Below are 25,089 nucleotides of genomic sequence, written 5' to 3'. Positions count from 1 at the left end.
CAGACAGCTAATAAGTGGCTGAAGTAAATAGTGGAACACAAATATGACAACAAATCCTGCATCTTAATCACTGTACTGTACTTGAATCCCTCCATCAATAGATCTTGCTATCTGGCTATTTTCACGCTTAGAATAAAAAAAATTAAAATTCAACTTCCATTTATTTCATCCACCTGTCCATATGGAGTATTAATAAAAATAAATGCACAATACTCTAAAGTTTTTCTCAATCTGGGCACTATTGACATTTTGGGTTAGATAATTCTTTGTTTGGGGGACTGTCTTGTGTATTGTAGGATGTTTAACAACATTCTTGGACTCTGCCTACTACGTGCACCTTGGTAGCACCACCCTCCTCAAAGTCCTGAAAACTAAAAATACCTTCAGATTTGGCCAAATATCCCCTGGGGGCAAAATTAGCCCCCGTTGATAACCAATGCAATACTCTATTTAAAACTTTGGAAACCCAGAGTAAGCAGAATAACTGACTCAAGTTCTGATATATTTACATTTTAAAGTATTTCTTCCACGAAGATTATAATTATAGAATTCGGCACTTCTGGAGGAATATGTAGAGTTCTACACAATCAAAGTGCTTTTCTGAGAGCTCATATATTACACAAATCAATATTTAACTAAATTAGGTAAAAATATTTCAGGCGCAACTCTTTAGCGGTCCATTTCATTCCAATGGTAAATAAAGTAAACCTTCATTTATTGCCCAAAGTGGCACAAAGAGGTTTATTATTTATTCCAACTCATGAAAAAGTAATTCATACCATCTCTAATGAAGAGATATCCTTTTAGAACATTCAATGTTCTAGCTACTCTCTGCCCCATTTTTTATGATTTCCCTGTAAGTTACAAGCATGAACTCGTAAACTATAGAAAATAAATAATGAAGCATAACTTTATGGGAAAAAAATTATGAAAATAGTCTGCCGTTCAAGGTTAGAAAACCAGTAATTAAAGTCAAAAGTAAAACCAAACGACCTGTAAAAATCAAGGCAAACATTGCCTCTTGCAAGAATATTTCACTGATGTCAAATGAAACTCCTGAAAAAGGCCCTTCCTCTAAACTGTATTTATTTAAATCTCTCCTAACAGGAACTTTGTACAGGAAAGTAAATGCTCACTTGGTCCACAAATTAGGTTCATGCCCTTCTTGGATTAAGTCTATAGAGCTGTGATTTGCAAACCTTTTTTTTTTCTCACTTCAACATACCTGATGGATGTGACACACACATCAGTAACTGTGGCTCACTACAGCATTGATTCAGGATGTGGGGAGGTCTCCCTAGAGAGAACGTATCAGAATCAAGGGCAGCTTAGAGTTTGAAAAAACCTACCCTGTGATAATCACCTTTGTAGAAGACAAAGGGCCATTGTTTCTGCCATCTCAAAGAGCCCCCTTAGGATGAAAAGCTCATTTCACCATTGACAGTACCATCTTATGTGGATAATATTTCCAAAAGCACCCACAATTTGGTGCATCAAATCTCCAGCCTTCCTTTGCCAGCTATATTTTAGACCTATATGGGTTGATAGTTATAAATCTGTCAAATTGTTTTAATATTTGTATTAAGTATTATGTACAAAATCATGTCATATTGCCGTACTGGTTCTTTTCCTACCTATGTGTTTTTTTTCCTTTTTTAGCTACACAAGTTAGTTTTTTTTAATTTTTATTTTATATTGGAGTATAACTGATTTACAATGTTGTGTTAGTTTCAGGTATACAACAAAAGTGATTCTAGCTATGGTTTTGTACTAAGGAGAACCTTCGGCATTATTAAACTTGCTTCAGATTTCTATTGTGTTAAAGATCTATTTTGAATGAAGACCATGTAGGTTAATGGAACTACTTAATTCCCTAAAAACTGACCAAGTTTTATATACAGTGTTTCTTCCTCCCACTTTCCACTATTCTAGCCATACATAAATCACCAGAAGATATTTAATACAGCAAAAATGTTGGCTTTTTTCCTTGTTTTCATCTGAATCGAACAAGAGGAGAGGGTTCAAAGTATCAAACATACAATACAGATAGAGCTTCATGTTAACTCATGTGACGGTCTTCAAAGTTTTAGCTGACCAAAAATTAAATATATAGATTATTTTACTGACAAAGAAAAACAAGTTCAGTCTTAGTATGTGTTAAGGGTCTTCCTATCAAGATGAGTGGTGTGTAGGTAGGTCTGTGACAGAATCACACAGCTTCCTCCTATCACCCACATTTTGATAAGGTTTAGGTTTAGGACTGGTGTTTGGGCAAGTATATGCTGCAAAAGAAAAAAAAAGATGCATAAATTATTTTGGTACAGAAAAGGTGACAGTCACACTCTGCTTTGTTCCAGTTAGACCACATCTAAACTACTGTACAAGGTTCTGGACTTCTCCAAAAAGAGAGGAGCAGAGGGGAGGGAGGGAGAGGTGAAATGGCATGGAAGGGAACTTAGCTCCCCATCAGGGTAGAGACTAAGCAAAAGCATAATGAGGACCATTTGTTAGGGATTTCATAAATTTGGCTCTACCTTCAATTTCCCTCCAACCCCGTAACAGCAGCAATGCTTTCTAGGAAAAGGAACACATACAGAAACAAAAGAATTCCTCCAAAAACCCACTATGATATATAAGGACAAGTTTAGAAGAATACTGAGAGTGATGAAGATTTTACCAGGTGGGAATCTCCACCAAGTGGGCAAAGACTAGAAATCACACTGCAGTTATAGAAACTTGACCTAGAGTGTGTAGCCTAATTTATGTATGTGTTAATTATCTATAAATTATATTATATAGAAATATATGCTTATATATATAAATTACATGTAATTATATATTATATAAATATAATGTATAAATTATATATGTTATATATTATATACAGAGACAAACCATTTATATATATATAAAATCATTATAAGCATCTGGAATAACCCAAGAAAAACATCAAAGTGGAACCCAACCTGATAATTTCACAAGATTAACTGCTCTAGACTATCTAGATTGTCTCAACTGATAAAATAATTTTTAACTAGTCATAATGATCCAGCGGTCACTTGTTTCAAGGAAAAGAATCTTGCCCTTGTAGTTTTAAAATGTGATGGGGTGATGACAGTCTATCATGGCAGGGATTCTCAGAGGGTCACCCAGAAGCTGCGGTCTGTGCTGACTCTAATCGGTCTATTTCCTTGGTAAGATCAGCACCAGGAGTACAAAGTTGTCTGCCCTGTAAGACTGAGGACCCTATTTAAAGTCTAATCTGAAATAGGGTGACAGCCTTTGTGCTTATTAAAATGGTCAAGGTTACAACCTTTCTGTGTTTGCAGTTGTAGACTGAACACAGGAGGCTTCTGATTCTAAAAAGCCACGTACATACAGAGCAAGGGAACATGGCGAGCAAATCTAACTCTGATACTAATATTTTTGTGAACGAATGAAATTGGGTGCCTTCAAGCAAACAAAAATCACATGAGGTTGTGAAAGTAACACACATAAATGTGTCCAAATCAAACCCACACTTCATCCTCCCTTCCTCACTCAGAACCTAAAACAAACAAAAACTGCTCTTCTGATGCTTTTTCTCTCGAAGAACAGACAAGGGATTAACCTCCAAAATATACAAACAACTCATGCAGCTTAATATCAAAAAAACAAACAACCTAATCAAAAAACGGGTGGAAGATCTAAATAGACATTTCTCCAAAGAAGACATAGATGGCCAAAAAGCATATGAAAAGATGCTCAACATCACTAATTATTAGAGAAATGCAAATCAAAACTACCATGAGGTATCACCTCACACCGGTCAGAATGGCCATCATCAAAAAAATCTACAAACCATAAATGCTGTTGAGAGTGTGGAGAAAAGGGAACCCTCCTACACTGTTGGTGGGAATGTAAATTGGTACAGCCATTATGGAGAACAGTATGGAGGTTCCTTAAAAAACTAAATATAGAATGACCATGTGATCCAGCAATCCCACCCCTGGGCAAATATCCAGAGAAAACCATAATTCAAAAAGATACATGCACCCCAATGTTCATTGCAGCACTATTTACAATAGCCAAGACATGGAAGCAACCTAAGTGTCCATCAACAGAGGAATGGATGAAGAAGATGTTGTACACATAAACAATGGAACATTACTCAGCCACAAAAAAAGAACAAAATAATGCCATTTGCAGCAACATGATGGACCTAGAGATTATCACAGTAAGTGAAGTAAATCAGAGAAAGACAAATATCATATGATATCACTTATATGTGGAATCTAATTAAAAGAATGATACAAATGAACTTATTTACAAAACAGAAACAGACTCACATATCTCGAAATCAAATTTATGGTTACCAAAGGGGAAACGTGGGGGGGAAGTGATAAATTAGGGGATTGGGATTAACATATACACACTATATATAAAATAGATAATAAGGACCTACTGTATAGCACAGGGAACTCTACTCAATATTCTGTAATAACCTATATATATATAACTGATTCACTTTGCTGTACACCTGAAACTAACCTAACACCGTAAATCAACTATACTCCAAAAAAATTTTTAAAAAAACAAAAAAGAACAGCATTCACAATCTCTCCAGTTTCCCGGATTCACAACGTTAAGGACTATTCATGCCCTTTGTTCACACCTGCCACCACCAGTCACTGACTAATCCTGCCGATTACAGCTCTTCATTTTCTCTTCAATCACCTTTCCTTTCCACCACCACTGTCCTAAGAAATCTTCAACGTCTGTAACCAGGACTTTTCCAACAGCCTCTTAAATGTCTCCTGTGTCCAGTTTGCCCCCATCTGATCCACTGTTATCAAAATCATGTTTAATCTGTTCACAGTAGTCTCCGGCTAAAACCCTTTTAATAACTTTCGGTGCCGACAAATAATGTTCATCTTCCCCAGCCTAATTCTGAAGACATTTCCGTTTTTCATTCCCCACGCCCAACCTTGTCTGTCTTATCTCTTAAAAACGTCCCACCACCCCCTTCCCTCTTCCCACCACAAAGGCTAGGCTATCTGTTCCACGTGTTGTTTCCAGAACACAACATTGCTCCACACCTGGCATCCAGCTCCAAAACAGGCTTTATCCTATCCCTCCCTCCCTCCTTCCCTCTGGAAGTCACGCCCACAGGAGAAAGATAGCAAAACATTCTTTTAAAGATCCGTTCTTATTTTCTTTTCTAGATATATTTTTTATATTGCACTAAAGTTCATTATAGTTAGCCTACTATCAACATAAACACACGAAAAAAGTTAAACGTAAATCAAAAAGGGAAGTCAGGAAGAAAAGGAAGACAGAATATTACCAGAAATCCATGTGAAGAGGGTGATGGTATTTGAGCAATAAATTTAGCTATGACCTTTCTGGAGGGCAAAGTTCTCAGGACTTTCTGTGTTTTAAAGCATTTATCACTTGCCACTGGAATCATTTGTTAATGTGGTATCGTTATTATAAGCTCAGGGAGGGGATGCAAGGGCAGTCCCTTTTGAACCCTCCCCCAATAACCCCACCCTCTTCAGCATGTTATGGGCACTCTTCAAACATTCTAGAATAAAAAACATGAACTGTGTAATGTTTCCAAGGGGAATTCTCATAAACCAGAGATCCACAGTCCCGTCCTAGGAAATAACCATGCTAAAGGTGACTTTCCCACTAGGAACAAGAAGCATTTACCAGTAACTATTGGCACTCTGGTCTCCCTTAGAGCTAAGTTCCCCAGTGTAAATTAATAACCTGACATTCTGATTGATGAGTTATAGTTTTATTATTAGTGTTTCTCAGCAATGGATAACCCCTGGTTCTATGGAAAAAGTGCATCTCTGACCTGCAGGGCTGAGAGATGAACTGCAGCCAAATGCAAACTTCAGTGCCAAATGCCCTCTCCACGGTCCCACCTCACCCCCTGCCCCGCCAGCATCCACCAACCCACAGACACTCAGCAGAGAAATGCGTACCAGTCTGTCGCCTTAACTCAACCATCTCAAACAGAATCTGCTAGTGCTAATCTGCCAACTCTCTTTGAACAGTAAGGACAGGGTACAATGCTTGAGTAAAGGTTATTTCGTTCTGTTTAACTACTTTCTCTGATTCTATCGTATTTATTCCTGGAAACTTTTTTTTTGGAGGGGTTAAGTGAGACCCACAGTCTCTTTATTTTTTTAGGTAATTATAGAAACTGTTTGATATTCTCAAATTTATTTCCACAGAAATGTATAGTTCTTCAAACGAGAAGACATGTTAATAATCCTAGATGTGGAAGTGATTTGTGATTTGTTACACACTGCTTTCTTTTCCTACTCATTTATTTAAACAAGCAAAAACAAATGGAAACACACAAAGTTCCTCAGTCTTAGACAGGAAATGCAAAGAATAATCAACAAATCCTGACAAGCAAGACTGAAATTAATCAATATCATACACAGAGTAGCTCAGATGCAGAAAAAGCAAAATACAGAAGCAACTCATTATATGTCTGCATATGAGTTATGGATAAAATTTTAAACTATCCTAAAATTAAAATGCTTATACTTTATTTATAGACTATGCATAAACTATTAGAAAAATCATACTATACATTAACAAGTATTTTGGCACACAGACTTCTTTCAAGCCAAAAAAAAAACTTTTTAATATTTATTACTTTGAAAAACAATCATTATGAAGTTGGTTTTTATTTGCAACTTTACTGGTCTAATAATCAGCAAGGTAGGCTCAATACTCTGCTTATATATGTTTTATAAAGAATTTCCCCTCCTTGGGCTTCCCTGGTGGCGCAGTGGTTAAGAATCTGCCTGCCAATGCAGGGGACAACAAGAGAAGCCACCATAATGAGAAGCCTGCGCACTGCAACGAAGTGTAGCCCCTGCTCGCCGCAACTAGAGAAAAGCCCGCGCGCAGCAACAAAGACCCAAGGCAGCCAAAAATAAATTAATTAATTAATTAATTAAAAAAAAAAAAAAAGAATTTTCCCTCCTTATAGAACCCAATTCATTTTCATGTTCATCTCAACATATCACAGTCATGATTAGTTTTGTTTCCACCTTTTAGACAAAAATAGGCCCAAAATCCTTTGTGAAAATTGAAGCATGTTTCAGTACATGTGTACATATTTCAGCACACATGTGTGTGTATTTTTTCATAAAACCTTACTTTCAGGTAAAGTTGCAAAAATTGTGTGTATGCCCATCTATAATTACAGGGACCCATTTTGCAGGATCACATACCAATTGAACCTCCAATCTTATAAGAAACTTACACCTTTCCAGCCACCTGGGTGAAGAATTGGGAATGCACATGGACTATACTTCTGAACATGTTTTACCCAGTACTGAACATCACATTACCAGTCATAATCATAAAACCACCTGGAGTTCCTATTTCCATGTCTGCAAGTCCAACAACTAGTACTGGGTAAGTGGCCCTCAAAGCACTCTGTGAACATACGCAGGGGAACAATGTCAAATGACTACATTTCTTTATAAAGTTTTGTTTTTCTGATTATAAAAGAAGTATGCAGGGTTGAAAACGTAGACTCCACAGAATAGAAAAATAAACAAAACTCACCCACGATACCCTCAACCAAACAACAACAAACATTTTGACTGCTTTCCTTTCTGCTATGCATTTGATTGTTGAAGTGAAAGCATGCCATATACTCCATTTTATTTCCCGATTTCCCTCTCAATTCATCAAAATATTTTCCCATGTGATTAAAAACTCTTCATTCCACAGGCTTGAAAATTCCTTATCTTTTGTGGCTTCCAAGCAGCATGGAAAATATTTCATAATCAGATACTAGCCACAGTGTAGAGTTAAGCAAACTCTGAAAAGTTACGGTGCAATCAAGCTATCGTAATTTAAATATTTATATAGCACCTATCACTGAAGTGCTCTGTAGGTTGACAAATGGTCTGAGTTAATATGAAAACAAAATAGAAGCATTTCCTCTATAGGAAGGTCTGGGAAATACTGTCAACATGGCTAGATAAAAATGGGGTTTGTCAGACTATTGAAAGACTAATAAAAAGAGAAAGCCTTGCATTTTCTTTGAAAGGTCTAATTGTTTGCCATATTAAACCTTAGGATATCATAGCATGAGTTATAAAGGTATCTGTTTAAAAGAGAGAGCGTGAGGATGACACTTAAATGTGTTAAAATTATATTTTATACAAATTTATTTTAAACTTTAAAAGATATTTATATGAGAATAAAATTTCAAAACTAACTTTTATCAGACCAAATGTTATAAAACCTAGCAAACTAATACTTTATGAAGAGTTTAAGATACTTGATTAGAGTTTCAACATAAGGAGATCTGATGGTTTTCTGGAAACGCTCACCATTTGAACATCCTCTGAAAGGCAAAGACAGAAGGTAAAATTGAAAAGGAGAAGAAAAAAAAAAAGGTCAACCCAATCAGATTTTTTTAAAGCAAGAAATGCTTAATATTAGGCCCCTAAATAAAAGAGAAAACATTAAAGGAACTCTCTCCCTACCTTCCAAGAGATCAGCCAGTCAATACCAATCTTGGTGGCATTGCCTTCAATAGATATTTACAATCTTCTGTCTAACACTACCTCCTGGTATCATTCCCAATCCTCCCTGGATTACTGCAATAGTCTTCTAACTGATCTCCCTTCTTCCATCCTACCACCTATTTTCACTCAGCACAGATTGCTTCAGAGATCCTACTGAATGTAAGTTTGATCACATCCTTTCTTCACTTAACCCTTCAATGAATGGCTTCCCATTCTGCTTGGAGCACCAGTCTTGCAATTACCCCCACAGCCTATTGATCTACTGGCCCTCCTCATCACCTTTCTGACATCTCCTCCTGTATCACAGAAGTGAAAACCAAAAAACTTCCTTTGATCAAGTTGGAGAATAACATGATTACCCCAAGCAGAATTTCTAAATTGAAACCAATGGTGGTAGAGTGAGATGATACAGGATTCCTGCTCCTGTGGAGGTCAATCCAAAACAACCACCTCACTCAAGACTCAAAAATCATTCAATGGGTGGGAAAATCTGGAAGAAAAGTGGTCTGAGTGTTGAGGCCCTGTGGAAGCTGGTAAAAAGAGGGAGTAGCTACAGGAATATTCTAATGTGGTGAAATCAACACTCACTGAGGGCCACTGCTGAACTAGCACTGAACTAGCTGCTTTCCATAGATTATAAGCAGGAAGTCCCTGTTATTTGAGAATAATGGTCTCATTGGCAAGTAACGAGCAAAAAAGAAGGGTATGACTAGAAAGTCACCACAAAAATTTAAGCTAAAAATTTTGAGAAATAACTTTGTTTCTCAAAACAAAATATGGCGTATAATGGCAGCAAGAGCACAAAGCAAGTTGCCAATGGGGTTATACGATACATGATTGCACAACTGACTCGAAGGAGTCATCAGCTATTTTTACAAACACGTTCAAATCCATCAATTTTCCTAAATATCCCCCTTCATCCTTTGTCACTCACATCTTTTTCTTCTGAAGCACCTGTCACCATCTTTGTCAAATCTTTTTCCACTGTTAGCTTGTCCGAATCTCCAGGCTCTTCTGTAATTTAACTGTAATTTAAGCAACCGTCTAATATCATTTAAGAAAACCTGCATCTTTTGTAGACCTGCAAGTCTATTTTTTTTATCAAATGCAAAATTGTTTGCATTGTTTTGCATTATACTTTCTGACATTTACCAACAGCCTTCAATGACATGGCCCTAATGGGTAGGAATATTCTTGTTCAGTCACGGGGCGGGGCGGGGCGGGGCGGGGGTGGGCAGAATGTTTGACAAGAACCAATGTCCATTATTTCTATTAATTTAATCTTCACACTTTAAGAAATAGGCTGTAGTATTCCTATGTTACAGATAGGATTATACAAGTTCAGAAAGTTGAAGGAACTTTACATTATAAAGCCTCAGCCTGTCTGTCCATTGCACATACTCTTTCTACTTAACATTTGTAGGGCAATATATTTTTATTTAAGCTTTGTAACAGCATGAGATAAGTGAAGAAATTGTTACTCCTTTCTCACAGAAGAAGAAGTTGATCTGCAGAGTGTCAAATAACTTCTCTGAGGTATCCTCAATGGGGAAATCAAAGTGAAAATTTTATGAATGTCGTAGGTTGATTAACAATAATCTGTGTGTCTACGTATGTACATATACGTGTGTGTTTACATAAATAAACAAGTTTTCCCCATGATACCAAGCCAAGTACTTTTTAACTATTTGCTTAATCAGATTGCAAAAGTCCCAACTTTCTGTCTAGTTTTAGTAGACAGAAGTTTATAGTCCTGTGTTTCTTCTCTGAGGCAACCAAAACGCTCTAAAACTCGATTTCTGGACCCTGCTCATAACTAAATCAGAGTATCTGACCTTAGGACCTAGGAATTTGCATTTTAATAGGCTTCCCAGATCACTTTTGTTCACACTAAAATTCGAGAACTGTAGCATTGAAGACATATAGCAGCTCTATTTAGAAAGGGCCAGATAATGTGTAATGATAAGTAGGTGAGGTCAGGCCGTCTACAAATTCTGAAAGCATCTGAAGGAAGTCTATTAATCTACTAATCAGAGGCATTTACTGTTAGAATTCATAAACAAGAGTTTGATTAATATGGCATTATAATAATTACATAAGATTAATTAGCCCCAGGGAAAAAGAAGATAAGAATCCAGGCATATTGAAAAACTTAGAAGGTAACAAAGAATCAATGTGAAATAGAGAGAGTCGATCTTAAATAAGATATATTTACTTGCTGGCATTTTTCATCAACCAGGTCACATAAGAGGTAAAAGTTCACACAAGACTGCCCTAACGGTACATTTACAAGTCAAAGTGATAAATGCACTAAAGAACTAAAAAGTAAGAATCGACGACTTGGAAAGTAATGAATGTCAGGAAAGTTCAGGAATAGCATTATGACCTCTGAAAAATGATCGAAGTGTTTTTGGTCTAAGCACAGATCCTAAGCCAACGCACGGCTGGACTTCCCGCCCAGAGTCCAGGAGTGATGCCCGCAGGGTCTCCTCTTTCCAAATCATAAGGAGTTCTAGATTTTAAGGGCACCAACATTATGTCCCCCAAAGACCATACAATAAGTATATGTTTTTTAAACTGAAGAATTCTTTTGATTTTGATCTAGTCTTCTTTCTGCACAAGCAAAATACTAGCATTCATTTCTTTCACTTATTTATTGTGGGCAGTTTCCATTTCTGAATGCCACTTTATTTTTTAGATAATTTACTTTATCAGTGTTCAGTTATATCTGGATCCAACATTCCCAACCGAATTCTCACACTTTTCATTGAGGACTAGTTAATGGCTTACAGAAGTTCCACTGAAAAGATTTAAAAGCTCTCGTTGTCATTCTCCGAAGGGGTGAAGAAGAGCTAATCCCATTATTATTCAAGTAAAAAGGAATGAGAAGTGGACAAAATGAGGCTACTGCCTTAATAACTGTGCTATAATTTAGGTCCTGTTTATCTAGCAAAAACAATTTCAATGTAGCCAAAACAAGTCATTAAGAGGAAAAACAGACACTCTTCAAATGGTAAAGACATACAGTTAGCTTCCTGTCTCAAAATGAGAATAGAGCGGAAGGTTTTGCTCCTAAATTTTTTAATTTTACATTTGACAAAGATATCAAATAAATTTAGTAATGGCTCCTTTACCAAAAGAATATACCTTGCTTATTTCAAAAGGTGAATTAATTTATAACTAAATTCTCAGTTTGTAATTTATGTTTTCAAAGAGAAACAACATTCAGATTTTTTAAAAATAATATATTCAAAGATATCTCAAACTCTCAAAGTATTCAGTAATGGCAGCCTTTCTAAAAGATCTATCTATGAGATCATTTGACATCCACAAACTAAAAGAAACTTATTCCCAGAAAACAAAGTTGGAAATAACTTTTATTTCTAAACTGTACTCCTAGTTTATTTAAAGGCATGATAATCTGCCTAACATACTCAGAAGAGAGATGTCTGATTTCAGTGAGAGGAGATGACAATATCTCTATTAAGAATTATAACTACAGCAACAAAATATTCTTATTTGACTTAAAACTTTCTATTTTAACAAGTCAAGTTCTATTAAAAACTAGATGGACCCCCCCCCCCAAAAAAAAATTGACTGGATAAACTTAAACCTGTCACTTCAATAAAACCTTGTGAACTGTTGACTTTTAAATTCCTCTGGACTCTGAAATTATGCTACCAAACTTCTAGATTATTCAGCACAATTGGACTAGTGCTACAGTTGGATGACATGTGAAATAAGCTAATTTCACAGAGTCATCTCTGGAAGCAACAGGCTCAAATTATATCTTGTAACGGCAAATTAAAAGATTAAAAAAAGAGATAGTATTTACTTTACATTAGACTTTTCAGAAAACGCAGCAATTCAGTAAGAACCTCTAATAAGGACACAGACTGACTGTAAAAAGATGTAGCTGAACACCTGCCAACACTTTGTAGAAAGTGACAGACGGGAACAAATAACGTCAAAGTTGATTCTTTCTCAATTAATGTATTAGTTGCACATGAAAAAGACTTGAATTTTTATTTTTCTGAAAAATGTGCCCTAATTTCAGAGATCTTTCTAAAGTTCACACCCTAGTGATCTTGGTGGTGGCTTTGGTTATTTTCAGTTGGAAGTGAGCTAAAAATAAATATCTAGGACTCATGCTGAACGTGGGATTTCCTACCATGAAAGGCACAGGCAAATTCAGCCCCTTATCTGACACATGGCAGAGAATATTTTTAAAGTAATAAAAGTACAAACATTAAAAATGTAAGTTCACAGACTAGTGAATAGGCTATTTCTTTTCTTCTCTCTATAGAAGTTTACTTCAATGGGTTTAATCACTAGCTCAATCTCAGGAGATTAGGGGGATAAATATTTCAGATTAAAATCATTTCTTTCTTTTCTATCCATTTATTCCGCCAGTTAGCGCCTACCACAAGCAAGGCACTGGGCTGAAATTTTCTAAAGCAAATACTTATGGCTGACACAAGGAGGCCAAAAAGGTTGATTCCTTTTATAATGAGAACCGTTGTGATGTGAATCTGACTTCTTCAGTTCTTGAGCCTAGAAAGCAAATGTTCAAGGAAGCCTAGGCAACTCAGGGTGCCTCTCCCAACTTCCTGGGAGACTGTTGCTGAGTCGGGACCCCAAAATACTGACTCCCAAACAAGGGGATGTTTCATATCACAAGGACAAGCACTGCCTCCTGAAGACCATTTCCTAAGTGGACCTGTTAATTCCATCCTCTAAAATACTTGGTTTAAAAATAAGAACGATTTCCTTTCTCTGTGCTCAAGCTAGTTTAACAATGTCCAAAGGAGGCTGACTTCACAGGACTCACCACAAAATAAAACATTCCCCCCCAAATAATACTGCTATGACTTCCAACTTCCATTAGGTTTATTTAAGTGGATTATACCTGAAGAGGAGGAAACACCTGCCACAGACATAGCATAAATATTCAGTTATTTCAACTTACTTCAGAAGGTGGAAAATTTCTATTAAAATCCAATTAAGGGGCGTCCCTGGTGGCGCAGTGGTTAGGAATCCGCCTGCCAATGCAGGGGACACGAGTTCGAGCCCTGGCCCGGGCAGGTCCCGCATGCCGCGGAGCAACTAGGCCCATGCGCCACAACTACCGAAGCCCCCGCGCCGTGCTCCGCAATAGGAGAAGCCACTGCAACGAGAAGCCCGCTCACCACAACGAAGACCCAACACAGCCAAAAATAAAAAAATAAATTAAATAAATTTTAAAAAAATCCTATTAAATCAAAACCACAAGCTTCTTGCATAAAATTATTTCAATATTCTGACAAGGTACTGCGGGGTGTAGGGGATAGGAAGGCATTCCTTACATTTTTAAACACACTCTGACTGAGAAGAATCTATTATGTTAAAAAAAAACATGAAATAAAATGCGTTTCTTGGAAAAAAATATATACATACACACACATACAGTACATTGTCAGAAGAGAAGACTGGCCAAAAAAAAAATTACAAGACCAACCTCTACATTAATTTAAAGCAATTTCAAAATTAGCCAGGGCAAATGACTAGTTACATTCAAATACAAACTCTTTCAAGTAACAGTTATGATTACTATGGCATTTTATTCTCCCGCCAGCTACTTCAAGAAGTCTAAATTAATCCAGCTTCACCAGGAGTGAGATTGAGTCCACATTATTTCATTTTAGACAAATGTGCTTCTTTGTATATCTAGATTCTATTACCTTTGCTCTTTCTAGATTATTTCCTAAATGATATGTAAAAACCTATGTATCTCACTATTTTGATTCTCTAATGCAAAGATAAATAATAGATCTTGCTTTAAAAGGGAGAAATTTATGAATCAAAAGTCATCATAAAGTCATTTATAAGTTTTGATTTATAAATCAAGAGTCATGATAAACATCACACAGATATAAACCAATATACGCAAAATGAATGCATACTTTAAAAAATAATTCTATACATCTGTGTATATAAAGGAACATGCTATATTTAAAAGTTGTTTTCTGATCACTTCTCGATGCAATATTGGAACTATGACTACAGTTATGAATTCATAGAGCTTGGGGAAAGGAGATGGAAGGAAGGTGACATTTAAAAGTTCTTCCTTTCCATCTGTACATTTTTTTGAGTTTACCTGGCAGTTTGAAATCACACAGAGCTTCAAAAGCCACCTAATCTCAATTCCTAGTTTAGAAATTCCACACTATCAAAATCTCCAGTCCTCTCTGTACACAAAATGGAAGCATTTTCCTTTTGTATATCCATGAGAGTGGTGTTTACATAAGCAATAGTGAAGAATCATCAGCCCTTTACAGACACTGTTAGAATTTTCATCCATTAAAGCTACTAGCCGGTTTGCGGCTTTAGTTTCCTAAGTTACCAAGATAACGACCTGCATTACAAACATAAGCACTTTCATTTCTAAAGAGACATTAGATAACCCAATTACAGACTAATCACCATGAACACGGCTGATCACGTGCTCACACTGTATATATAAGCCATCCCTGTTAACTAACCACACTTCCAAAGGCAAATTCATAATTAGCTGGAAATCCTGATTCTGTGTTACAAATCAAGTTAACAAAAGGCTTCCTTATTTAAGGGCTCTGTTAAACTCCCGCTCCAATTAAAATCAACATATTTTAAAATATGTGCAATAATGAGAAATGAAGAAAAGAGGGAAAACAGACTGACGTGCCAACTATTAGAGTGGTAAGTGGTACAAAAATGAGCTATCAAGACTACACATACAAATGTGAACAGTTGTATATTAAGTGATGTCATTAAATCTACATGGATTTTCCATTATAACAGTAGAGGTGACATTAGTATTCAAGTACTTCACCTCTTTAAAAATGTCCCAAAAGGTAGCCATTAGCCACATGTGTCTACCAAGTACTTGAAATGTGGCTGCACCAGATTGAGAGGTGCTGTAAGTGGAAAACACACACCACATATTTAGACTTTAGCACAAAAAGCAGAAAGCAAAATACCTCGCTTTTTTATGTGGATTTTCTGTTGACAGGGTATAATGGATTAAATTAAACAGTATTATCATGGATTTCACCTGTTCGGTTTTTTTTTTTTTTTTTTACTTTTTTATAAGGCTACTAGAAAATAGAAAATTCAGTACTTTGTTATATTTCTATTGGACAGCGCTTATCTATAATGTTTACAGGACTGTTTTCATCAAAGCCACTGGGTGACACTGTTTCTCCACTAAATTGATGCAACCAAAGCAATTTCCTGGCAGAGGAAAAAGTCTTGCACATACACGTACACACACACCAACGGACATCGTGTGCGCCTTATAACTATTCATATTCTTAGGATGAAAAAACATGAATACATGTAAGTAACTTCATCGCTATCTTAGCAGGACTGGCAGTACTTAAAATCTGTAATAATCATTCAGATTCCTCAATAATAAATGACAGCTCTAATCAAATCAAACAGACAGAAGCTGTTTCATTTGTGACTTTTCCCAAATAGCTTTCCATCTTCTAAATGGTAATGTTCTTCATGACTTCCTCTAATATTACATCCTATTTACTTACATTTTAACAGATTCCTACAGAAACCATGCAAAATAATTTAGGTGAACAAAAACTACCAGCTGTTTTTGCTAACAAAGAAATGCTTTACCCATGTGCAGATGACTTTTCAAACCGAAGTCTGAAATCCTGAACATTTTTAAATCAATTTATTGAAAAACTAAAATGAAAACCGAAATCAATATTTACACCACCATCACACACTCTTCTTTGATGAGATAAAGAGTCTACAAAGTAGGACTCTGCAATGCAACTGGCATTCATTTCTGGGACAAAGTCCTGAATAATACATTCTAAAGGCTGCCTGGCAGGTGACAAGAAAATTCATTGTAAGGGCTCCAAAGAGTTTTGTGATATGTGTCCTCTCAATGGGTTTTACTCAATCTTCTAATTCTGAATGAGAATTTAGAGTTGAAAATTACAAATGAAATGTAGGCTTAAAATGATCTGCCTTACTCCTTTCCTACTCTGTTCCCCCAGCGGCAGATTCAAGTCCAAGAGAGAATTGGATAAAAGCCAACATTTTGCTGCGGGCTGCTACATACTTTTAACGGACTCTCCCTCAGTTTCCTTTTCTCTAAAATCAGACTAATTCTAGTCTCCTAACTACAGCCTGCAAAGAATTAAGCATTTTAAGATCGCATTACAAGTTCCTTACAGCCATAGACTACCTCAGGATAGGAGAACCATCGTTGTGGTACCTTGAGGTATAACATGTCCTAAATCCTATAATAGTTTTACCTGTATTTCAGAAGTCCTATTAGTGTATACTAAATAATTTCCACTTCAAAGAAACAATTTTCCCTTGTCTTCAAAACCTAAACCTGCTCAAAATCTAAATAAAACATTTATATTTAACCATTATGTATTGAGGACCTTGTGAAAATATCAACTTTTTCCCCAGAAAAAATGAACAGATGAAGTTTTACATAAAATTTCAGAGAAGCGATGAACAGATCTGGATCTAGATTTAAAACCTGCTCTAAGCTATTGTATGCATTCCTTCAACAATTATCTAGGAGGTCATTTAGATATTTTACTGTGATTTCCCCTTTTCTTACGTTGATGTCTCATTACCCTAACTAGGTTCTAAGCTCTGCAGAGCTAAGGTGCTACATCATACCTGTGTGCAATCTGTATGCTTTCTAGCACAAGGCTTAACACATAGACAAAGATATGTTGATATGACTTTTTATAGGTTCACCGACCAAAAACTTTTATGAATAACATTAGCTAAGGATAGCATCTTTTAAAATAGTGTACATTTTGGGTGAACACGTACGACTAATATTTTCAACAACTGCTATCTGACAGATCTCTCTCTGAACTATAACTTCTACACATCTTTAAGATTTTTCCCCCCAGAGATCAAACCTGTGTATCTTACGCTGACAACAGTGCAAATGTACACTCTCAAGTGCAAAGTTAACACCATTCCCCAGGAAAGCCTTACGGAAAACAAAAGCAAACAAAAAATACTCCTTTAAAAAATACTACCAATAGTAAAAGTATATACTGATAGCTAATTCCTATAAGGATTTAAATTTCTATGTAAAGGATCTAACGGTCATTTGAATATTAACAGAGCACAGATTTAGGTGCAAGAATATGGAGGTGTCTGACTCTTCTGGCTCATTCTGAATTATTTGATAGAGCTTCGCTGAAAACGTGAATGTAGAAAATAAACGCAAATTGAGTTTTCAATCTAATATATTTGAGGTTTTTTTTTTAAAGACACAATTATAAATATCACACTCAGAAGAGAAAAGGGAGGCAGAGACTCCATGGAATAGGAGACACATGGCCAATGAAAACAATTCACCAGAAACACGTAGGATTATGTCTAATTTCGCAAAGCTCAAGAAACTTGCCCTATGCAAACCAGGTTTTCTGAAAAATCCAATTCCCACCCCTAAACCCCAAATAAACTCATTCTTTTGCTAGATTAAATATGCCAAGTTTTCAAGGAAGTCTACATAGACTCTACTGGGCTGTTACTGGCACAAACCATATTAATTGAAAATCTTAAAATGTAATATATAGGCATGTTTCTAATTTTGAGGCTCATAAACATCCTACTTCAACATAATAAATGAGAATTTATTGAAAAGGGAAGTTAAATTAAATTTGGTGAGGCCTTTATTCACGTAGAATCCTGAAGAGATTCTTCTCAGAGCTGTATTTCCTAACAGGCTACAACAAATTCACACAAATGTCACTACAGATATAATGAATGTTTTTTCATGCCAGTGTCACTCACCCTTGCCTGCCTGCGCCCCTCCCCTCCAGGCTTTTCAAAATGTATTTCATACACAGAGTCACTGTTCTGGTTGTTTATTTAATTAACATGACAGCCCAGCATACACAGCATTTCTTTCAGTTCTACAGTTTTAACTTTTTTACACTTTAGGCTCAATACAGAAAGAGTAAAATTACTGTTTGCCTCCTTCCAACCTCTGTAAATTTATATAGATTCACTGACTCTTTCTGTCAAAACAGTTTTTCAGTATGCTTTAAATGTCTATATTCACAAAGTAAAATCACAATTTTGTCCCTACACACCAAAAAATTCTTTTCCCTCACCTTTCCCAAGGGATGAGAAAATCTTGTTTTTTCCTTTTTAGGGTTTTCAAAAGTTGGCATTAATTAATTTTAATTCTGTCAGCAGGTCATAAATAATCAATATTGTTCTTTGTATAACCATGAGCAGAGTTATACTACTGAAATGTGATAGAAGCTACAATTGAATTAAAAACCCATGGTTGTTTCAGAAACTTATTCAATTTGAGAAGTGTTATATTATCCTGAAATGTATTTAGGAGTTTAAAGGACAATACATTCTGTATTTTCAGAAGCAATCTATACTGTAAATGCAAGTAACTTATACTTTTTACCAATCATGTAAGAAGGCCTACCATATGCCTACCATTGAAAACTACACCTACTACTATATTCCACTATTTTTGTTTTGTTGTTGGCTTTTTTGCTTGAAAATACCTTTCTTACATCACTGATGAAAAACGTGATTCTACTTTTGATAACCAACCACTAGACTCTTGCAAAAACTACTACATTCCTACAAAAATCTGCTAAAGATGTTTCTTGCTAAAGATGTTTAATTGAGAGCTGTAAGGACTTATGTCTGGGAAGCTATTTTGATGTTTAATTACACAATGTGAAGTATATAGCTGTACATTTCTGACTTGATACTGTACCCATCACAAAGAATTTTGTCATGAAGTGGTAAAACTGCATTAACAGTGAGAGGCGTACGGCTTGTGTTTATTTTATGTGAAACCATAGGCAAAGATATTAAATTCTTAATATGTAACTATAATAAAATGGCATTGGTTTGGAATCTTTCTTAAATCAATGTGCATGGTGGTCCCAGTAATTAGAGGGGAATGTCTGGCCAATTGCATTCTCTGATGTATGAGGAGAATAGAGAGACATCCCTTCAAATACAATTTCCAAGTGTTAAAAACTGCTAAATTAAAATTTTATGTTTAAAACTAACATATTTATTAATCATGCATAATATCTAATAATCCAAGAAATCCTAAGGACCTTCGAGTTCAGAAGGCACGGTGATACCTGCTCAGGGACGTGAACACCTGCTCAGGAAAGATACATACACCTTAATGGAACCATCTGCCTTCTTAACCAAAAAAGTACAGTTTGACTCACTGATCTACAAAATCTTGAGGACACTGGGCTGGTAGGATTGAACTAAAAGCCAGGCAAATGTTATCAACTTTGTTCTTTCCTGAAGTAGATACCTTCACTTGCATCTCACAGATACACCCCATGTCCCATTAATTCTGGGACTGAAGACTAGATCTATGTCTCCTTTCTTTGGTTGAAGCCATCTTTATGATCAATGCTGCAAAACTCAATTCTATATGTAATAGCTGATCTACTGTCTTCAGTATGGTTGGGGAAGGGAGAAAAGGAGTGAGGGAGGGAGGAAGGGAGGGACAGAAATCCATCTGTCATTTGGTTTGCCTTATGAAAATTTTATCATCTATTCTCCTTGACCTTTTAGAATTGAGTCATTGCAGAGAGAGAGTTCCCAAGAAAGTGGCCACTATCATTCATCTGGAAAAGAAAAGGCTGGAATTCTCTCACCTTTAAACCTCATAATGAGCAAGGTCCAAATAAACTCTCAAGAGGACTCTGCCAGCCTCTCTGTGTTTTATGTACTCACACCTCTACTTAAAATTCACTTGTTGCCTGCGATTGTCTTAAGAGTAGACGTTCTTTCAGAAAAGAACTCCTAATCAGGTAGCATTCAGGCCAGTGTTATATATGTGTTTTATAATTATTTTGATTCTTGACTTCATAAAGCATGAGGATGACAGTGGTACACTTTGCACCCTTAATGAGAAGTTTGTTTCCTTGTGGTAAAACAGATAAGCCATTTACTATATAGCTCCTGAACTTTTCACAGAGGCTAACGTATGAGATATTGCCCTGTCTTATAAGATCCTAGTGCGTGTTAGTTCCCACCCACCCCCAACAATTATGCTCAGCAACAACCTAAATGAGTCATATATAAAAACTAGCCTTAAGTAACACGTTCACACTCACCCATGTCCTCATTAAAACTTCCAGTGAGTAAATTTCTGCTAAATGTAACCTTGTTTTTCCATCAACCATAAGAGATAGTCTCTCACTTTAGAAGAGTCTTCATAAACACAGCCTTTAAAAAAATAGCAGCCAAGAAAACTGACCAAAATAGATTACAAATATACATTTTCAATAGAAGTCATCAGCAAAACACGTAAAAATGCAAAGCTCCGTTAATTCCTTATAAGTTTGCAGATTATTCAAATCCTCCATTTATCAATTCAAACCAGAGAAAACCAATAAAAATCTACAGGCTAATTAACACCGCTGGTTAATTCCCCTAAACAACTTCTTATCTTAAATCCACCCTTAACTCCTTACCTTCTAAATGTTAATATGAAATTTCAGAAATTTTAATTTCAGAGGCTAAACGACATTAATTTGGAGTCAAGTTATTTATGCTTAAATCACAGATTTGACTTAGAAATTTAGGTTAAATTTTGCAATGATCAGATCACATTTCCTTATAAGTTAAAGAAAAGTGTGTTCACAAAATATTTAAACTAGCAGTGTTTTCATTTAAAAGACATTCTCTAGGTGACTTTAAAAAGAAATTAAAATGTTTTTCCCCCTCACTGGTTTACCCTTAAGTAGACAGCTTACTTTATTCTGGTGATTTCCAGATTTCTACCAAAACTGAGTATCAGTCAGTGGCCTGTTTTTAACTTCACTCTTAGAGTAAGCTAAACCCAAGAAATATTTGCTTTATCTAAACGAAAAGCTAAATAAGTACATTTGTTTTAAAATAAACACAGAGACTATGATGCTGTCATCCATTCTGCTAAATAATGTCAAACAACCACATTCTGTGGGTTCAACTCCATTTCAGAAACAAACTGGCCACCACACCATATGGTGACTGCTATTTCTTAGAAATACCCAAATGATTATCCACAGAATAACCTAAAAAGAAAAAGCTTAGTATGTCTTAGGATACTCTCTCACTCCCTGAAGTTGTCCTAATAGTACCACAGGTAGGCATAAATTTAAATGGGAAAAGTGTAAATTTCCACTTGCTGTACATAAGCAGCTCTCTACCACCCCTACCCCCAAGTGTCAAATCAGCTTGGAGTAGAGAGGCAAATGCTGAGGTACTCCTTCTCAGATACAATCTGCTTTTAAAATTGGGATTTGTTCTTTTATGCCCTTTATAGCAACTATACTCCATGGTCTCAAAACACTTCATGATAATAAGGAAATTGGTCCCCATAATTCACTAAACTTTTATTTGGGATAACTTCACTCATAATTCTAGATTCCTCCTTCTCCTCCCTGAAAGATTGATATTACCAGCAATTTAGAAATACTCTCCTGAATTAATGTTTCCTGTATAAATCCATTTGAATTTCTAAATATTCACTTAAGTATGTAGATACTCAAGAGATATGTTTTCTTAAGTTGATACGAACAGCGCAGTCCATGATTCTGGCAAATTCTTAAGTTCAGACATATTGTTCCCCAAATTGAAGTTTATGATGATAATACAAAACACATGAGCATGTAATAATGTATGTCCCCAAATCACACTTAAAAACAAACTGGGCACCACCAAACGCAGTCTCTTCAAGTAAAACGTACTGCAAGACCAGAAAGCGTATCAGCACCTCACCTTCAAGCATGCCTTGCTTTAACTGTAAAATATTTTTACTGACGTCCATAAAAGTTTACCTGTCCCTTTAGAAGAAAAAAATTTTATAAAAAGAAACAGAAAGAAATCTAGTAAAAATCCTCGTTTTAAAAATCACCCATCGCTTAAAAAAAAAAAAAATTAAACTTAATTCGAACATTTCTGCTAAAGGAGGAACGCCTGAGGGCAAGCCATACGCAGGTGTAGCAGATCTAAAAAGTTGGCCCAGCTGTGGAAGACCCCGCAAAGCTCATCTAGTTTTATTACTTATTCGGGTTCCTGTTGTTCAGGTTATAAAATACTGTGTGAGAGGGGGAGAAAAACCCGCTAGTTTCCAACTAAGTCTGAAGTTAGAGCAGTTTTCTGGGCGATCTTTCTTTCTGTTCCCAGCGCTCGAATTCCCTCCACTTTGTGCCGGATCCCAAGGGTTTCAAGTTTTCCCGAGAGGTGAGTGAGAGGGGCTGCCAGCGCTTACCTGTTCCCTCGGGATGCAGGGCAGGGAGGTCCTCCGATGGGACTTGCTGCTGCAGCCCGACATCTCGGCGGACACCACGGAGCTGGACCGCCTCCTCCTCTTAAACACCGGGATCTCTTCCTTGGTCCCAGCGATCAGCTGGGACCCGAAATGCTCCCTCGGAGCCGCCCCCGTGGACTGTGGCAAGAGTTGCTCCACGTACCTGGCCAGGAGGATCCCCAGCACTCCGGCCAAGTACGCCAGGTAAGGTCTCCAGGCGACCTTGAACCTCTCTAGGGAAATGAGGGCCACGGTCCTGACCGCGCTAGTCAAGGCGATCATGAGGACGCCCAGCCTCAGCCTCAGTACCAGCCATGTCGCGGCGGCCAAGCAGCTGAGCACCACCCCCGCGGCGGGGAGCGAGAGTAAGTGATCCTCCCCGACGCCCAGCCCAATCTGGACGAGCGCTTCCCCCCCGCAGCAGGCGGCCAGCAGCGCGACGGCCAGAGGCAGGCGCACCCCGGCGCGCTGGAGGTACAAGCCCATCCAGAAGAAGGCACACAGGAGACTGAAGAGCAGCGCCGAGGGCTGCAGCCAGGGGCCGAGCGGCGCGCCGCCCCCGGGAGCACCTCCCCGAGGCCCCGGGAAGACGCCCCCTTCTGCTCCCGGGGCCGCTTCCTCCTCCTCCGCCGCCGCCGCCGCCGCCGCCTCCTCACTCCGCTCCAGGTCACAGCCGATCTCCCCGCGGACCAGCCTCACCAGCAACGCCAGCAGAAAGGACAGGGAGCCCGCGCACAGCGCCGAGGAAAGTTTCTGCGAGCGCCGGAGCGGCCGCAGCACCAGGGCGCCCCAGCAGCCGCGGCAGCCCGGGTCCCGGGGCGATGAGGGGCCCGCGCGACGGTGGCAGTCCGGGCCCGCCGCGGGGGCCGGCCTCGCCTCTGCGTGGCCGGGCTTGGCCCCGACTCGGGCGGCCTCGCCCGGCACGGCCATGGTGCGCCCTCTTCGCGGAGTCCCCGAGGTCCCCCCGACGCCCCCACCCCGCCACACACACACACACACACACAGACACGCACGCACGCTCGCTTGCTCTCCTCCCAATCCCACCCTCGGAATCCCTCCTTCTTCTCCCAGGCCCGCGAGCACTGAAAGTTTCAGCTTTCGAATAACTCCTGGAGAAGGCTAGATGCTCCAGAGAGGAGCCTTCAAGTGAAAAGCTTGAAACGATCAGACTTCCTCTTTTTCTCTCTTGGGAAAGCTTTGCAAAATTCTCCGCTCCACCCCCCACCCCCCGACTTCTGTCCTCCGGGGTCTCTTCGGACTTCAGGATTTTAAAGATTGCCCGAGGCGTCCTGCGCGCGGGGTCCGCGGCCGCTGCTGGAGCCGGGGGCGCAGGGCGAGCTCGGGGCCATCCCGGGCGCTGCTGCGCGCGGGGCCCGCGGCAGATGGAGGTCCCCCTTCTCTTCCTTCCTGCAGCTCTTCCTCTATCACTCTTTCTTTCTCCTCGGCCGATCCTCCCCGGCCCGGCCCCAGGAAGCGAACCGCCATTCCCTGGGGCAGAAAGCACAGCCTCCCCAGCGTCCGTAGGTCCAGTTCATGGCAAAGGGTGGAGAAAATGGAAAAGGGGCTGAGAAATAACCACGAAGTTGCTAAGTCCCGTCGGAGAGAGACCCAGTCCGAGAGACGAGCGGCTGCCGCAAGGGAAAGGAGGGAGGGCGAGCGAGCTGGAGAGGAAGGGAGGGTGAGAGGAACGGGAGGGTGAGAAGGGAGAAGGAGATTTCCTCTCTTTTTTTTTTTTTTTTTCCTTCTTTTTTGGTTCGAGGTTGGTGGTGATTTGCAATGTTGCAGAAGGGAAGCGAGTGGAGACGACTAGTTACAATTGTATAAAAAGCAGGCAGCTGGAGTGATCTGCAATCCCGCTTGCTTTCTTTAAGGCAACTCCCTAGGAAAGCTTTCCCAGCTCAGCTCCCGCCCCTCCCCCGGAGGAGGCGCTGCTCTCAGCTCCGGCGCTCCTTTCCCCGGAGCCGGGCCGCGCAGCCAGCACCTTGGCGAAGGGGTTGCTCAGACCCGTCCACCGCCCAGCTCGTTGCATCCGGGGGGCGCGGGGGTCTGCGGCTGGCCCTCACGCCAAGCTGACCAGGACGTTGGGGAAAAAAAGGACTGTGCTTGGATACTTAGCAGGCGATGGGAGTCAACAGACTTCCCACTGTCGTGAAAAATGACAGCCACATCTACTGTCTGAGTGCTTCAAAGATGGTTATATCA

The 25,089-nt window shown here is 38.6% G+C and overlaps 1 protein-coding gene across 1 annotated transcript in view; it reads right to left on the bottom strand.

Annotated features, from left to right (window-relative positions):
• The window catches only part of PDE3A (phosphodiesterase 3A), a 297,919-nt gene extending 274,102 nt beyond the window's left edge, over positions 1 to 23,817 (bottom strand). The window contains exon 1 of the mRNA XM_068560951.1: positions 22,849 to 23,817. Within this exon, the coding sequence (XP_068417052.1) occupies positions 22,849 to 23,817 (969 nt within the window). The remainder of the gene's footprint in view (positions 1 to 22,848) is intronic.
• Between the last annotated feature and the right edge of the window lie 1,272 nt (positions 23,818 to 25,089).

This window comes from Eschrichtius robustus, chromosome 13 (assembly GCF_028021215.1).
Source record: "Eschrichtius robustus isolate mEscRob2 chromosome 13, mEscRob2.pri, whole genome shotgun sequence".
Classification (NCBI taxonomy): Eukaryota; Metazoa; Chordata; class Mammalia; order Artiodactyla; family Eschrichtiidae; genus Eschrichtius; species Eschrichtius robustus.
The sequence above is the reverse complement of the archived record's forward strand: the minus strand, read 5'-3'. Positions and strand labels throughout refer to the sequence as shown.